The sequence below is a fragment of the Electrophorus electricus genome, chromosome 8 (assembly GCF_013358815.1).
Source record: "Electrophorus electricus isolate fEleEle1 chromosome 8, fEleEle1.pri, whole genome shotgun sequence".
NCBI classification, from domain to species: domain Eukaryota; kingdom Metazoa; phylum Chordata; class Actinopteri; order Gymnotiformes; family Gymnotidae; genus Electrophorus; species Electrophorus electricus.
Genome location: NC_049542.1, coordinates 25,992,130 through 26,006,486, shown reverse-complemented (window position 1 = coordinate 26,006,486; position 14,357 = coordinate 25,992,130). Strand labels below are relative to the sequence as shown.

The 14,357-nt window shown below is 38.0% G+C and overlaps 1 protein-coding gene across 2 annotated transcripts; it reads left to right on the top strand.

The window, feature by feature from the left end:
* The first annotated feature begins 2,300 nt into the window (after nt 1–2,300).
* On the top strand, nt 2,301–6,133 carry s100v2 (S100 calcium binding protein V2). 2 transcript variants are annotated; one of them, XM_035529486.1, is made up of 3 exons: nt 2,301–2,396; nt 3,936–4,067; nt 5,308–6,133. In XM_035529486.1, exons 1-3 carry the CDS (start codon nt 2,316–2,318, stop codon nt 5,476–5,478), a joined length of 384 nt encoding a protein of 127 aa, XP_035385379.1. In that variant the 5' UTR covers nt 2,301–2,315; the 3' UTR covers nt 5,479–6,133. The 2 variants fall into 2 exon arrangements, with proteins under 2 accessions (XP_035385379.1, XP_026883603.1); XM_027027802.2 differs by lacking the exon at nt 2,301–2,396 and adding an exon at nt 2,410–2,534.
* The last annotated feature ends 8,224 nt before the right edge of the window (nt 6,134–14,357 follow it).

Here is a 14,357-nt window from a genome sequence, read left to right as displayed (position 1 = left end):
ACATATTTAATCTTCCCCACCTTTTATTTTATACACAAATCTACTCTTTCAAATTCCTTGGGTCTATGTCACTATTCCAAGGATTGAGTACTCCAGCTCTGATTGAAAATATATCATTTCATTATACTGAAAACAGTCTCTAAATCAATGCCATTTTGTTGCAGTTTTTTGTATACTAATGCCTCAAACATAAGGCATTCCTTGAACAAGTTTCTACAGGAAACCCCTTAACACACGCTCACAATGTTCTAACTGCCTTGTTCTTCCCTTGAAATCCCCTAACTTTATATTTAGAAGTTCATTTAATTAAAAAAAAAATCATGAGCTCCACTACTTAAAATTTACAGTTGAAAGTGATTAACTCATGATTATGTATATAGAAAAACTTAATATCTACTTAAATTGCAGTCACAATTTTTATTGCTGATGTATGTCCTCTGAAGCAACAAGAATAATCCATAGCAAAGATTTAGTATCTGCATTATACTTGAGATATTGCACAGATAGCAAAAAATTGCCCTGTTCTTATGGACTTTGACTGCTGCAATCATGCAGGGTTACACTGATGCAGAAAAGGGTAGAGGATAATCATATTCACACCAACTGACATACATTATTCACAGAACATCACACAATGCATGTACTCCTTGCTAAATGAACCCAGGACCTCAGTGTCACTAGCACAGTGCACTACCTGCTTTACAAGGTAAGCTACTAGATATCACAGGCCCTTGCTTCCACCTTAACTTTATTAGTTTCAAAATGTATGGACATGCTTTGACCCTTTTGACATGTCTCCAGATGGGCCCACTGCTTGATTTTGGAATATATAATTGTAGATTTTTCTTTAGAGCATAAAAAGTGCAGGTTCTTCTATACCGGAAAGGTCTATGTGATGTCCAAGTCTTATCTTCCTTTGTTCTGTGGGAAGAGTTTAACTGCTAATGATCCACAGTCATGTGCCATGCCATGTCAGTAACACTAGGATATTGTAAGTCTCTACTATACCACATAATGTAAAAACACTAGCAATGTGGTACTCAGACAGACTCAGCCCCAGAAATACTTTTAGTTCTGCAAGGATGTGTCGTCTTCAAAAATGTTACTTTCAGCAAAAGGCTGCAAATAACCCCATACAAGTCCACAGAAAATTTCTGTAGTTACCTAGCTAGCCTAATTAAACCTAATTAATTTCTTAACAGCAATAATTATTAAAGGAAGGATTTGTGTGTGTCCTTTCCAAAGCATATCAGGTTAATGTGAAATGAGATATAGGCCTATCTAACATGTTCACCAAATCGTTTACAGTAACACCTTGATGAGCCGTTTATCATTATGCAGTTGTGTGATGAACTCGTGCCAATTTCACCTCACGATGAGTACCTAAATGTAACTGAAAGTAAAGATTAGGTGACTCATTCTTCCTCCTTGTTGCACTGAAAGGACTCTCTGGTCACCTAGTGCAACATCTTGCCGTCGTACTAAGCAGCCAAGGAAAGAGTTTCATGGTAAAATAACCGCAAAGACGTAAGTCCGCACAAATTGTGAATGACTGCGTTAGTCGGTTATCAAACCCAACCATCCACAAAGCATACCTTTGAATACAGTCACTGCAATCACAAAAATATCTTAAATGGTGCAGGGGTGGGGCTTTCCTTTGGCATTTTCCAATACAATTTGTAGAATTTGCTTCTATAGAGTAATGCTGCTGTATGATACATTTATTAATCTTACTGGAAAAAAGTCCATTTAATGAAACTTCTATTAACCATAAAATGTATTATCATAGCAAAAAGAAGCTCCTCTGCGATGACCTACATCTTGAACATGAAACATGTTCAACATGAACATTATTCCTATAAATGGTTTCTTAGTGCATAATTGCTTACTGTGCGTCTAAAGTAATTTTGAGACATATCCCACTAAGGAACGTTATTGCGCGTTCCTAATGTATCTCCATTATTGAAATGTACTATACTGGACAGGATTTCCAAGAAGACTTTTTAATTCATAAGTACGAAGCATAAAGTCAATCTCCACATTTCTTAACTTTTCTGCTAAACTATATTTATAGCAACTGAATATATTCAAACTTTGAATATGTTCAAACTGAATATGTCACTTTCTGCGATAATTTAAGTAGGATGACCCAGAAGAGTCGCAACTCAATCCAGTCAGTACTTGCAAACAGTTGTTGCACAAAAGAGACGTGTTCTAACTTTCTCCTGAGAGTTTCCAGATGTGAGATGGGTGCGTTTTCTGCTCCGTGGAATCAACACTGGAAGAATAGGGGAACACGTAGGCTTTGGGACTATATGCTCGCCATCCCCGCCCCGTCCAGTGTACAGTCCCGAAGCATCGAATTACAGGACTCTTCCCCATATCTTACTGGCACGGTAGGTGGGTTATTTTTTTGTCGATCTGAGTGGGAGGATTCGGGATTTCGGCCAAGATGTGACAGCAGTGAAACGTTGTGCGAGTAAAGTAACAATTACCGAAAGTCGGAGAAAGGAGCGTCTGCAATGGCGGCAGAGGTACGACATTTACTTTTACATCTCATGATGTTAGAATTGTGGAGCCATTACCTGATTAAAATTTTAAGACATGACTTCTCAGCAGTTTGCGAGTTCGGCTTGACTGTTATAGCTATTTTCGGTTTCTCTGGTAGAAAAAGTTTAACTTAACCAAGATATCAGGCAAGTAAAAGACAGCAGTCATTTCAGAAACTCCATTTTGAACAAAATACGCGATTGAACATCTAAAGACCTGCGTGCGGTGGTTAGTGCTGCTTAATCGGCAGTTCTGTGTATTGACCCCGGCGTTATCAGCGTATTTGTTCCTTGAATACCTAATTTTAGGCGTCGAAAGTATGTGTTTGGCGTAAGTGCGTCTTACTTAAATGCAACAAACGAATCTCATATCTCAGTTTAACAACATCGCGTTCCAGCTGCTGTCTTTGCAAACAGATTCTCTTGAAATAGTTCGAGCTTTAATCAAACGACTGATTAGATATAGCTAGATGGCATAAATGTTCCGTATCGTCTCAAGGAGTGTCGGTAAAATTTGCTGGAGGCCCTTAACAGGTCTGACAAACCAGTTTCCTGAAGTGAACCATTTAAGCTACGTTAATTTGGACCATATGCTCCACAGCTGGCTTCTCTCAGTTGTGCCTGTGCAGACAGGCGCGCATATAGAAATAGACAGCACGAGGAATTAATCAGACTCCTGATTCCACGACGCAAGACTCAAGATGTAAAAACTGGCAGGACTGGGAACAGACCGATAAATGTGCCAACAAGCCACATAACTTGTCAGTGCGGAGCCTGGTTTACTATATGTCAAGGTCACGGTTTCGTAAATCGTTGAAATTGTTATGTCTTTAGGCAGAAACATGGGTTATGTTTACTTAGAGTGCTTTTTGTTGTGGACCTGAAGATTTCTGTAGGGTACGGGTTCATTTTATGTATTCATCGATCTTTTAAACGCACCGAATCTTACCTCCTGCAGCCTTGCGAAAGAGGGACAGGGTTATTCTCACACGAGCGCGCTAGAGGGTAAATGGTGCGAAGGAGGCGGGGTTGTCAAAGGCTCGACTTGCAGGTATTACAGGTATAGTAGCGTATTGAGGTGCACGCTTATATTGTCAACGGTTTTAAGACCCCCTGAAGACTGTAAGGAGCCGCAGAAACCTTACTGCTATGAGCAATGCTTAATATGTATTTCTTCTTCTTTTTGAGTAATGTCCTCATAACATTTTGGTTTAGGATTTTGGCTACATTTTAGTTGGTTTTTTTCCAATTTCATTCTGATAATAGATGACAATGTGACATCATGCGTTTTTTTCTTACGATCCACAGGACAAGCACTTATCTCTTTTACAGTAATGCCAGCAGTATCATCTTTTTAAGTAAATTCTCTTTGTGGCTTAATTTCAGTACTCAGATCTGGAGAAGGCCATCAACACTCTGGTCACAAAGTTTCATGATGCCTCTGCTGATAAGGGGCCCTCACTTAAGACAGATGAATTCAAGAATCTTCTTTCCTCTCAGCTGCCTAACCTTGTGAAGGTAAACACACCCAGATACTCACTGATACTCATTCACAGGGTGTGGTCGTGGATCCCTGTTGGGGAAACTCTAAACCGCCTTTCCTGGCCAACATGTTGAACACTGCTGTGGTAAGAGCAAAGGTATTAGTATTTAAGTGTTGCAGAGAGACATTGTTTAGGCGCATGATCAAGCGAGGTTATGGTGATGTCCTCCATTGCATTAAACTACAGAAATCTGTCCAGTATCAGTGTCTGGGTCACGTTGCCCTTGGATTACTCTCTTTATATGAGGATTGTCTTTCCAGTTCATGTTGCGTCAAGCTTTATGGCTGTCTAAGGCATAAGAATTTTTGGAAGTGAAAAAAGTTGAGAAACATTTGTACAACAGTTTTGAAAACATATAATCACATCCTGCCAGATTAAAATTCTTAAAAAAATAAAAATAAATAAATAATAATAATAAAAAAATAAATATATATATATATTGTGTGTGTGTGTGAATTGGTTCCTACTCCTACAGGTTTAAGAATTTAAACAGACTTAAAATACATAAACTTCAAAAATTAAATAGACTTAAAAACATTCCTGTTACTGTTATAACACTCTTATTTCAGCTACATCTGTATCCAGTCCTATTTAATACAATAGTAGAGAAAAAGTCATGTGTTTTGACTGAGAAAATGAAACTTGTCTGTCAGTGAATTTTATAAAACAAATCCTGTACTGCATTACCTTCCTTCATATGTGTCCAGGTGTTTTTTATAACAGCAAACACCGATGTAGGTATTGCAGCAAGACCTTCTAAAATGTTCTTTTAAGAGTTTATATCAAATTTCATAAGATGCTGTGTATGCAAGCCCTCTTGGAGGGCCACATAATGGTGCAAAACCTCATGGTTGAAATTCAGAATAGATGTACCTGAATTTCCTGCGTGAAACATTTTGCATGTCTAGTCTGCATACTTCAAATCTTGTTTTACCTTCTTCCTGCTGGGCCAGAGGATATTCACATTGTTGTCCTGATGCTGTTCCTTCTCAGTGATCTGAGACCAGGGTGGTCACTCTAAACTTTAGATTTTTTAGTGTAACTTTTTTAGAGCCTGTTTTACTTGTTAATTTTATTGTGCCTCAATTTAAATGCTACTAATCTTGTCCCTCGATAGAACAAATGACACAAAATTTTCATGCTCCCCTTAATGACCAGAAATTGCTTAAACACAGCTGAGTCTGTGCTACAACTCTATTTCTACAACTTATTAGACCACAGGGTCCGATGCAGGCATTGGGGAAGTGATGAAGGTCATGGGCGTGAAGGATGGAGAAAGCATAACCTTCAGGCAGTTCTGGACCCTCATCCAAAGCTTGGCCACCAACCAGTTTAGCCTGCTCAGCCATGAAAAGGTGTCCAAATGCACCTGCCTTCTACTCTGAGCCCTTGTGACGTCAACTGCAGACAAGGTTGAGCTGGAGGGCCGTCTCTGGGATCATCACAGCAACGAATACTTAAACTCTCCTTTGCTCTACATGTAACCGCTCCCCCCATAACACTAACCCCTCCCCCAACCTTTCTTTCAGTGGAAAATTTCCCTGATAAAATGTTTGCCACAAAAACTCAGTTCTCTCTTACAGTGAAATGCTGTGTAGAAATGAGCCATTTTAGAAATCTCAAGCCCTATAACTAACTAAAACTGCACAATGACAATGAAATGACAATGAATTGTGGTGAACTGTTATACAATGATTGTCTGGGTTTTTTTCCCTAGAACTTTTCAGTGGGATCAACAATCTGTCTTAACATAAGGTCCTGCCTTTTTAAGATGATGGTGGTCAAAATGCTTCACTTCATTTAACATCACTAGTAATGTCATGTTTAATGTGTCTGTGTTTAATAACACAAGCCTTTATCTTCATGTTTTCTTGTTTTAAAGTACGAGTGCCCTTTAAGTCTCTAAAACAATGATACTTCCTCAGAGGTATTGTCTTGACATTATTTTTTCATATTTATGTTTTGTAATCCTAATTTTTTGGCCACAAAACACATTAATATCCTGCAATTTCTAAAGTAATTAAAAGAAGAAAAAAAGCACTGTGCTGTTGCTGTCTTTAATATATAAAATGTTTGGTGATGCAGAATTTACCTGTCCAGTTTCATACACACATTTTCTTCCCAAAATTATTTTCAACAGAAAAACACACATACTTTCTAATTAGGTTATAAAATAGACATATAAATTTGTCTAGGAAGCCAGCTTCCAAAGAAATAACCTACGCAATTTTAATTCTTTTAGTAATGTATACAACAAATATGCTCCTTTTATAAATTTTATTCAATAATGCATTTAAACATTTAGGTACAGATCTACACATTTTCATAATGCTTTTGGACAGTTATGTTTGAATTACCTTAAGCGTCGGTGGACTATTGGCATTTCGCACTGGTCCTTTTTGGTCCTTTTAGGCCCCATAAACATGTATTTTCACAGCTTCTACTGTATAGCCTATCATGGTCAAAAGGTGCTACTTCTCAAATTCATAGTCCATATTGCTAAATTCAAGATACTTTTAAGTCTGAACCCTTTTACATCTTTATATACTGTAGTGAAAGGCCACAGATCTTTTCTGGTCATTTATAAGGGTCAAACGGAGATGGCTCAGTGCAGCCTTGAGACAGTTTCTTTCCCTCAGTTGTCCCATGAAAAAACTCCAGATATGATGCAAATGCATATTCATTCATTACCTTGACTTTGCCAAAGATGCCCAGTTCTGTCTCTTGGTCATGATCCACAACAGACATAATCTGTTTTGATCTACTGTAAAGAGAATCTTCTTTGGCAACCACATCATCTAGCCAGGTGGCCCTCTCATGCCTCATTGTCTCATTGTTGCTATCCAGTGTACATCCATAAAAGCCTCGTCAACCTTGGAAGGGCCAGGGGTCTTTATGCATCATGGGGTAGTCTCCCACGAAGGCAGAGCACATGACGTCATCTGAGCCTCTGTTTCTGCTGACTTCACAAGCAATTACACTCATGAGGAAAAGCGGGAACATGCGGAAGTTGCGTACTGATGCCGAGAAAACTGCCTCCATGAAGAAACGTCCCCAGTGGCCACAGTTAAACTTGCAATGCCTCGCTTGGAATATCTGCTGGCAGAAGTCATTAAATTCAGATGCTTTCAGGTTCCCCCTCAGTTCAGCTATAGTATAGCAATCTTTCTGGGTCTCAAAGGCATCTAAAAACTTATTAATCTCTTGCTGATTATTGCATTTCATAAATTTACCCACAAGGGCAGAGCAAAAGGTTTTTTTCTGCACTTTGAAAATAAAATTGTTTAGGACATAGTATGTCATCAATTACATTCTCTCTTGCATGGTACCTGATTTCAATAACAAGGTCCAGAATACTTGTAATGTGTTTAACAGAGGTTCCCTCTTTTGGTCGTCCATTGCTTAGCCATACAGGTAAAAGGTCATTTGCTGGGATAAAATCTGGTGCTCGCCTTTTTTCCTGTTTCTCAAAAAACAGGCTCCATGTTAGACCCTCTAAACAATCAATAGTTTTATATTTTTTGCGCAAGTCGGCAGGGACTTGTGAATCATCTCGCCTCTCCCTCCAGTCTCCACTCTATACAGGAGTGTCTCTCTGTCATCTCACCAGGCAATGATTTTCATGCTGTTGTCTCTCTGTCGCCAAACATCCTCAGCCATTGTTAGTTTCTCTCCACTGGAGCTTACAGAGACTGCAGATCGCATTAAGTGTAGCGTTGTCTCTACATTTAGGTTTCTTAGTGCCCTCAGAAGTTTTTTGGCAAACTGAATGTCATTTCCAAGATCACATCCCACCAGACTGACAGTTTGTATTTGCCCCCCCGACAGTTTCCATGGAACCTACTAGCTTAGCGATTTCCTCAGGACCCCAACCACCAAGCCTGGAAGCCCCATCACTTCCTTTACTGCCATGGCCAACCAGCCCCACCCAACTGACCTGAGACAGATGGACTACATAGCCCTCGATTACATGCAATGTCCCATTCTGGTAATTCAGCAATGTTGACCTAGAGGGATGTTTCTTGAAAAGGAAATGGGCAGACTTCACTACTACTGGATCATCCTCCAGGATAACTATAATTTGGTGGTTATAGTTAGTTGTTTTTTGACTAAATGTGATGTTCAACTCCAAAGATGGAGACTGCTCAAAATTGATCTTGCTTGATGGTTCAGTTTGATAGCGTTTATATATCAATGTATCAGAAAAGTACCCAACTCCAGATGAGCAAGTTTGTGGGAAAGTTAAGAAAGTTCCTTTAGATTCTTCTGGTCTTTGGATAAGAAATAAAAAAGATACCATCTGTCAAAAACATGAACTAAAATGTCTTATTCAGTAATTTAATACATTTAAAACTTCATGTAATTTAACTAAGATGAGCTCAGAAACATTTGTGATGAGGAAGAGTTGGAGAAGAAAAAAAACCTTACCGTGTAGCTCCAAACCTAATAGCTGCACATCTATTTGTTTGGTTTATACCTATTCAAAAAAGGTTCTTTGAGTACCATAACTTTTTAATAACGTCTTTAAAATGCTTCTAAATACAGGTATGAAATTTGGATTTTTGCTTTTCCTAAACAGGTCAGTAAACAAATAATCAGTGGTAATGGGACCAGTACACCTTGGGATCCAAACAGAACCTGTTTAAAAATATACCCTTCATATTATATTTGGCAGTCACCAAAAACCTCAGTGACAAGGAAAATTACATTTCGATATTAGCATAGCAAGCCATCTATATAATGCTACTAATATTTCCTCAGTAAAACATTTTTAAAATATTAAGGTGTTTATATTACCTTCATCAACAGGGTTTGGATCAAGGCAAACAGCACCTGGAGAACAAAGAAGGAGAACACTTGTAGTGCATTCATTTTTGTGCCACTTAAGACAATGGAAGTGTTCACTGAGTCATACATAGTCTCATACATAGGCAAATAGTACCACTATCTCAGGAACTGCTGTGTGTGAACAGAGGTGGAGGGACAGTTATGATATCTGTGTGCACATAAGAGAAGGTAAGTGTCATTTAACAAAGAAGGTGCATTCTACTCATCAGTTTTATAAGTTATTCCCTTCTCCTGATGCAATTCTTAAGAACTGACACATTTTTTTGGGAGTTGTTTTGGCTCTGTACTCCAGCATGCTGGATTTTGAAATAATACAAAACTGAAGTCCAAGTTGCCTGACCCATATAATTGGGCCACTGTTTAGTCAGTTGTTTCTTACCCATCTATGTGCTGCTGCATGGTGTTCATGCACTAGAGAGATAACAATGATACACAGCATTCTGACGTACTGTATGTGTTCTTTCTGTCCAGATGGGTAAGTGCCAGATGAAGGGTGGTGGCGATTGCATTATCTGTTGAATGGTTGGGATAATATGCGAACTGTGGGGAGCCCGCTAAGAGGGGAAGCTGTATCTTGATGTGCCTAATGACAAGTCCCTTGATGCTGAAGACAGGTGTAAGTGCTACTGAACAACACCCATTCAAACCACTGATGTCATTTTTGGCAGTGGAATGACGGCAGACTTCAGACTCCAAATGCATCCAAATTGTTTGGACAGTGCTTCACTTCACAAAAGGACAAAGATAGCAAACATAAAACTAATGTAACTTTGGAGGTGATTGGTAAGTCAGTCACATGGCCAGAATCCCTCTGAGCATCTTACTGAAGATGAGTGTGAAGGTAAAAAGGCAAACAGTCCAAGTTGTGCGTTACCAGGACAGGACACACATGGTCTGGTAACATCTATTAGTTATAAACAGGGGGGCAGTGTAATTAATATCTTATGCTATGTAAAAGCTGTTCAGATTCAAAGGAAGTCATATGGAGAACTGGTGTGTGAGTCGTGTTTGGAAAATTCAGTAAATATCCAATACTTGCATAATTCTTTTTGCAAAAAGAAGACTCAACAAACACCCTAAAGACTGTAGACATGCTTTTAGTCTTCAGACTGACCTCTTGCCTAGGCAGAAAAGCACAGAATTCAACCTGCCTCTGGTTCTAATGACAGTCCATTCTCATCTCAACCATAATCACCTGGTTTGGCTCCTCCACCTCAGAGGAAAAAGCCAAATTCCAATGCATAATCAGTACAGAGGTTTATTAGACTTTGTCTGCCAACACAGTAGTACATTTAGAAAAGCAGAGAAACTGGCAAGACCATATCTGACCACAACTGACCATAGCTGACCATAGTTGTCCATAACTGACCATAGTTGACATTAACTGACCCATATCTCAATCTGACTCGACCTTCTTTGGTCTCTACTGTCAGGCAGAAGACTCACAATAGTCAGTACAGCTAGACACAAAGCCAGGTTTTCCCCAGAGTTTTGGCCCTCATTACACATTAGCCTATAATCCATATCTTATAAATTAATTGATTTTCAATAATCACAAAATATTTAATCTATATCATATGGTCTCAAAGAGACCTAGATCAGTGTACAAATTCCCACCCCACACATCAATATTCTATATGTACTGTATATAACATTAAATCATATCTCCTCAGACTTTGCTGTTTTATATATATATATATATATATATATATATATATATATATATATATATAAAAACTCCATTTCAAAATACCTCTTGTTAATTTTATCTTATTTTAATTAAGTCTAATTTATTGATTTATTGACTTTATTGTATTCTCTTCATATCTGTAAATGGTCCTGTTTATCTGATCAGTGTGGTTGGTAAAAGCTGGTTTTGTTTCTGATTTGGACTTATATAGTTAGGAAGGTTGGAAACATATGCTCAAAAGCAACTGAGCAGTTGAATTTTGCTTATTTAGATTTGTAGGATGCTAATGAGCTGGATATGAAATAAGCTGCCTTAGCCTCATAGCTCCAGAGCAAAACTCAGCGAAGCTTTTTACACCAATACGTTCCAGCTGAGTTACTGGCAAGAAATGTCTCTATAATTTTTTACCAAGTTAATTTTTAAAAATCTTTTTAATTTTTATTTGCTTCTGATATTAATATGTGGATGCAAATGTGATACTTTCTCTTTAGTACATATTTGAGATAGGCTGCAAAATCCAAAAAAGAGTGTGACAGTGTTACCTTAAGACTGTGTTAGAAACCCTCCTTAAACGTCTTCGTGTGTGTGTGTTCGTCTGTGTTGCCACGCCCTCTTGAGCTGTTGTTCACCTGTTCTGTGTTAGGTGTAATCGTCTTGAGTGTATACATGACTCCTGTGTTATAGTACGTGTTGTTGGTGTTTGAGTTGTGTATAGCGTTTGAGGTAGTCGCATGTTTTGCATGCTCGGATGAATAAATCTGTGTCATCGTGCTTCATCCCTGCATCCTGCTTATCTTCGAAACGTCAAACTTTGCTTGCACTTCTTGTAGTGACAGTTGATAAAGCATTCTACTGTATAGTATAATTTTTCACAGTCAAAAGAGCTGTCATATTTGCTATACAAACAACAAAAGTAGAAACTCAGCCAGGAAATGATTCTCAATGGCTTCTTCTTCTCAATACACTTTTCAGCAGGGCAGTTTGCTTCTTTGAAAGGCTTTGACTATGCCATCAGGTTACAGATGTTGAACTAATTGTAATGTATCACACCGCTATTGGTGTGGATTTTTTTTACTAGTGTAAGAGTCATTGCAATGTTGATGTGACATTTTTGACACAGGAGTGAGTGGAGGAAAATGTATACACATCTGTAACTGTTTACAAAAAACTTTTTTGGGGGAGGGGGGAGGTTGTAGATTTGGGGCCAACTGTCACATAACTTCAGAAATGGCCCAATTGGATCAACACAAATTTTTAAAAATCCATAACTGAAACATACCTTTCAAACCTGTGTTTTAGTTTGGCTGTTCTAAATGGCTCAGTGATGTTGAGGTTAGGAGACTGTCATGTACCTATAATCTGAACCTTCACTTTCTTCTGCTATAGTCACTGAAGGGCTGATATGCCTTCATTTTTCAGATCATTGTCATGTTCAATGCAATCCATGCACAGCTTCCAGGCTGATGAATGCAAATTCTCCCGCAATATTTTTGGTTAAGGTGCTGCAGTCATTTGGAATGGAATTATTATATAAATTCCATTGTAGCTCACAATCTCCTAAACAGCCAAGATCCAACTTCATACCTCATGGTAGGGATAGTATGCTTCTCTTTACAGGTCTCGTTAATAATTTTATGGTTGTTATTATAAAGTTCAAGTTTGGTTTCATCACTCCAAAATTATTTTGTTTCAGAGGTTTTGAGTCTTCTCTGTATACTGTTTGATAAATTGTGACAGGACTGTTCTGTGGTCTGGTAGTAGTAAAGCATTTTTTTTCTCTCTACTGTGTAGCACATTTTTGCTTAAGTATCTCCTTATTATGAATGCCGAACTGAAAGTCACACTACTTTTTTTCCAAAAAACCTGTTGTGAAGGGGGAAAGCATGGAATGAGGCATGAACATGGGTCAGGTGTGTCGCTAGTGAACTTCATATAAAAAGTAAAACAGGATGCAAACAAAATAAAGACAGCAAACAAGCTGCTGGCAGGATGTTGTTGACACACAGGTAAGAGTGAAGAATGTGCAGCACTGGATTTGTTTTTGCTGTGGGCTTAAATAGATAGCTAAACAAGGGATAGGTGTGTGCAATAAATCAATAAGTGGGTGATTGGGAGCAGGGAAGGGACAGTGTGTGCGCGTATGGTGTGGGCTGGGTGATTATGTATTTTTCCTCTATTACTGCTGATTACTCAATAAACATCCTATTTGTTTTTAAAGCTTGTGGTTTATCGGTGGCATTTATAATTTTGGTAGATAATCTTTTTTATCATGTTGAAGAACTTACAACCTTTAAGAATTGAGAATGAATTAATATATTTAATTGAAATAATAATTGAGACTGAAAAATATAATTAATTTAATTACTTTTAATTTAAATAACTTTCCATGCTAATCAGGGTGATGCCCCAGTTAATCTTAATGATTTTGGCTGCCAATTTATTAAGTTCATACTGTTCTAAAGTTTATTTTAATGAATAAGAAAAAGGGGGAAATTGATTAATGTACTTTTAAATAGAAATCATGAGTCTTTTTCAGTATGTAAATATATTTTAGAACATTTGTCTTCTGTCACCAGATGAAGTGCAAATAAAATTAACTTTCTTTAATCACAATCTCTAACGGAATGTAAAGGCAACAGTGTGATGCTTCATCTTGTCTTGCCTTGTTTAAACAGGTTTATAGATTAGTCATGTGGAACTCATATGTTTGTTTCCAATGTGTGATATTCTCATGATTGACATTCACAGTAATTGGCTCAGTGCAAAATTCTTCTCTGGGTTTTGCACTGGGCCTATGAAGCTATCACAACTAATTTTATAACCACCTAATTAGCATAGCCTACCCACTGCCCCTATTCCCAGCAATCCTAGAGCAGCTAATAAAGGCAACAAGATGGGTCTACATAGTGCCTATAATCTGATCAGGATTAGGGGTGGTACTGAGTGGAAGACGGCCTTCAGTATGGCCTCGGGAAATGACGAGTACCTGGAGTTCAATATAGGCACTCCAGCCTCACTACATGTTTGATCCAACCACAAAAGAAAATTGAGGAATATGTTAATAATGTGCAGAGGAATAGAATTCATGAAAATAGAACTATAGCAAAACAACATTTATCAAGACAAAATGAACCAAATAAGATTTGTGGTGAACTGAGTGTGGTTAGAACAAAAGAAAGAAACACTAAATTATTAAAGCAACCTCTGAGAGGAACTAACTAGGATTGAATAGGCTACTTAACAAATGTAAGTGAATGGGGATACTTAATCCTGTACCGATGCGTAAAAAAACTGATGGTGACTTTAATGGTGTCGAACTGGTCATATGAAGAGATACAGGCTTTAATGGGTTCAACCAGATCCAAGATGTGAGATGTACATGGAAAATTTCAGTCATCCTAGTAAGTTTAAGTCTGATAGTGTGACATTTTGAGGATGTCTGTGCCTGTAACCTGTCCAAATGCCCAAAATATTCCCTTTTTACACAGATTTGTGATTATTCTTGAATGGCAGTTTAATACACTCGGTCATGATATTATGACAAAATAAAATTTGTCAAACTCTTTTGAAAAAGAGGTCGATGGAGTTGCTGGAGTAAAGTACTCCAAACCAGTAGATGTCACCAAGAGTCATAGTTGGGTGCCTACACGGTCATACTGGAGATTGAGAAGCTCACTAGTTAACTATACCATCAATAGCTTCACGCTGCTTAGCACCACATACAAC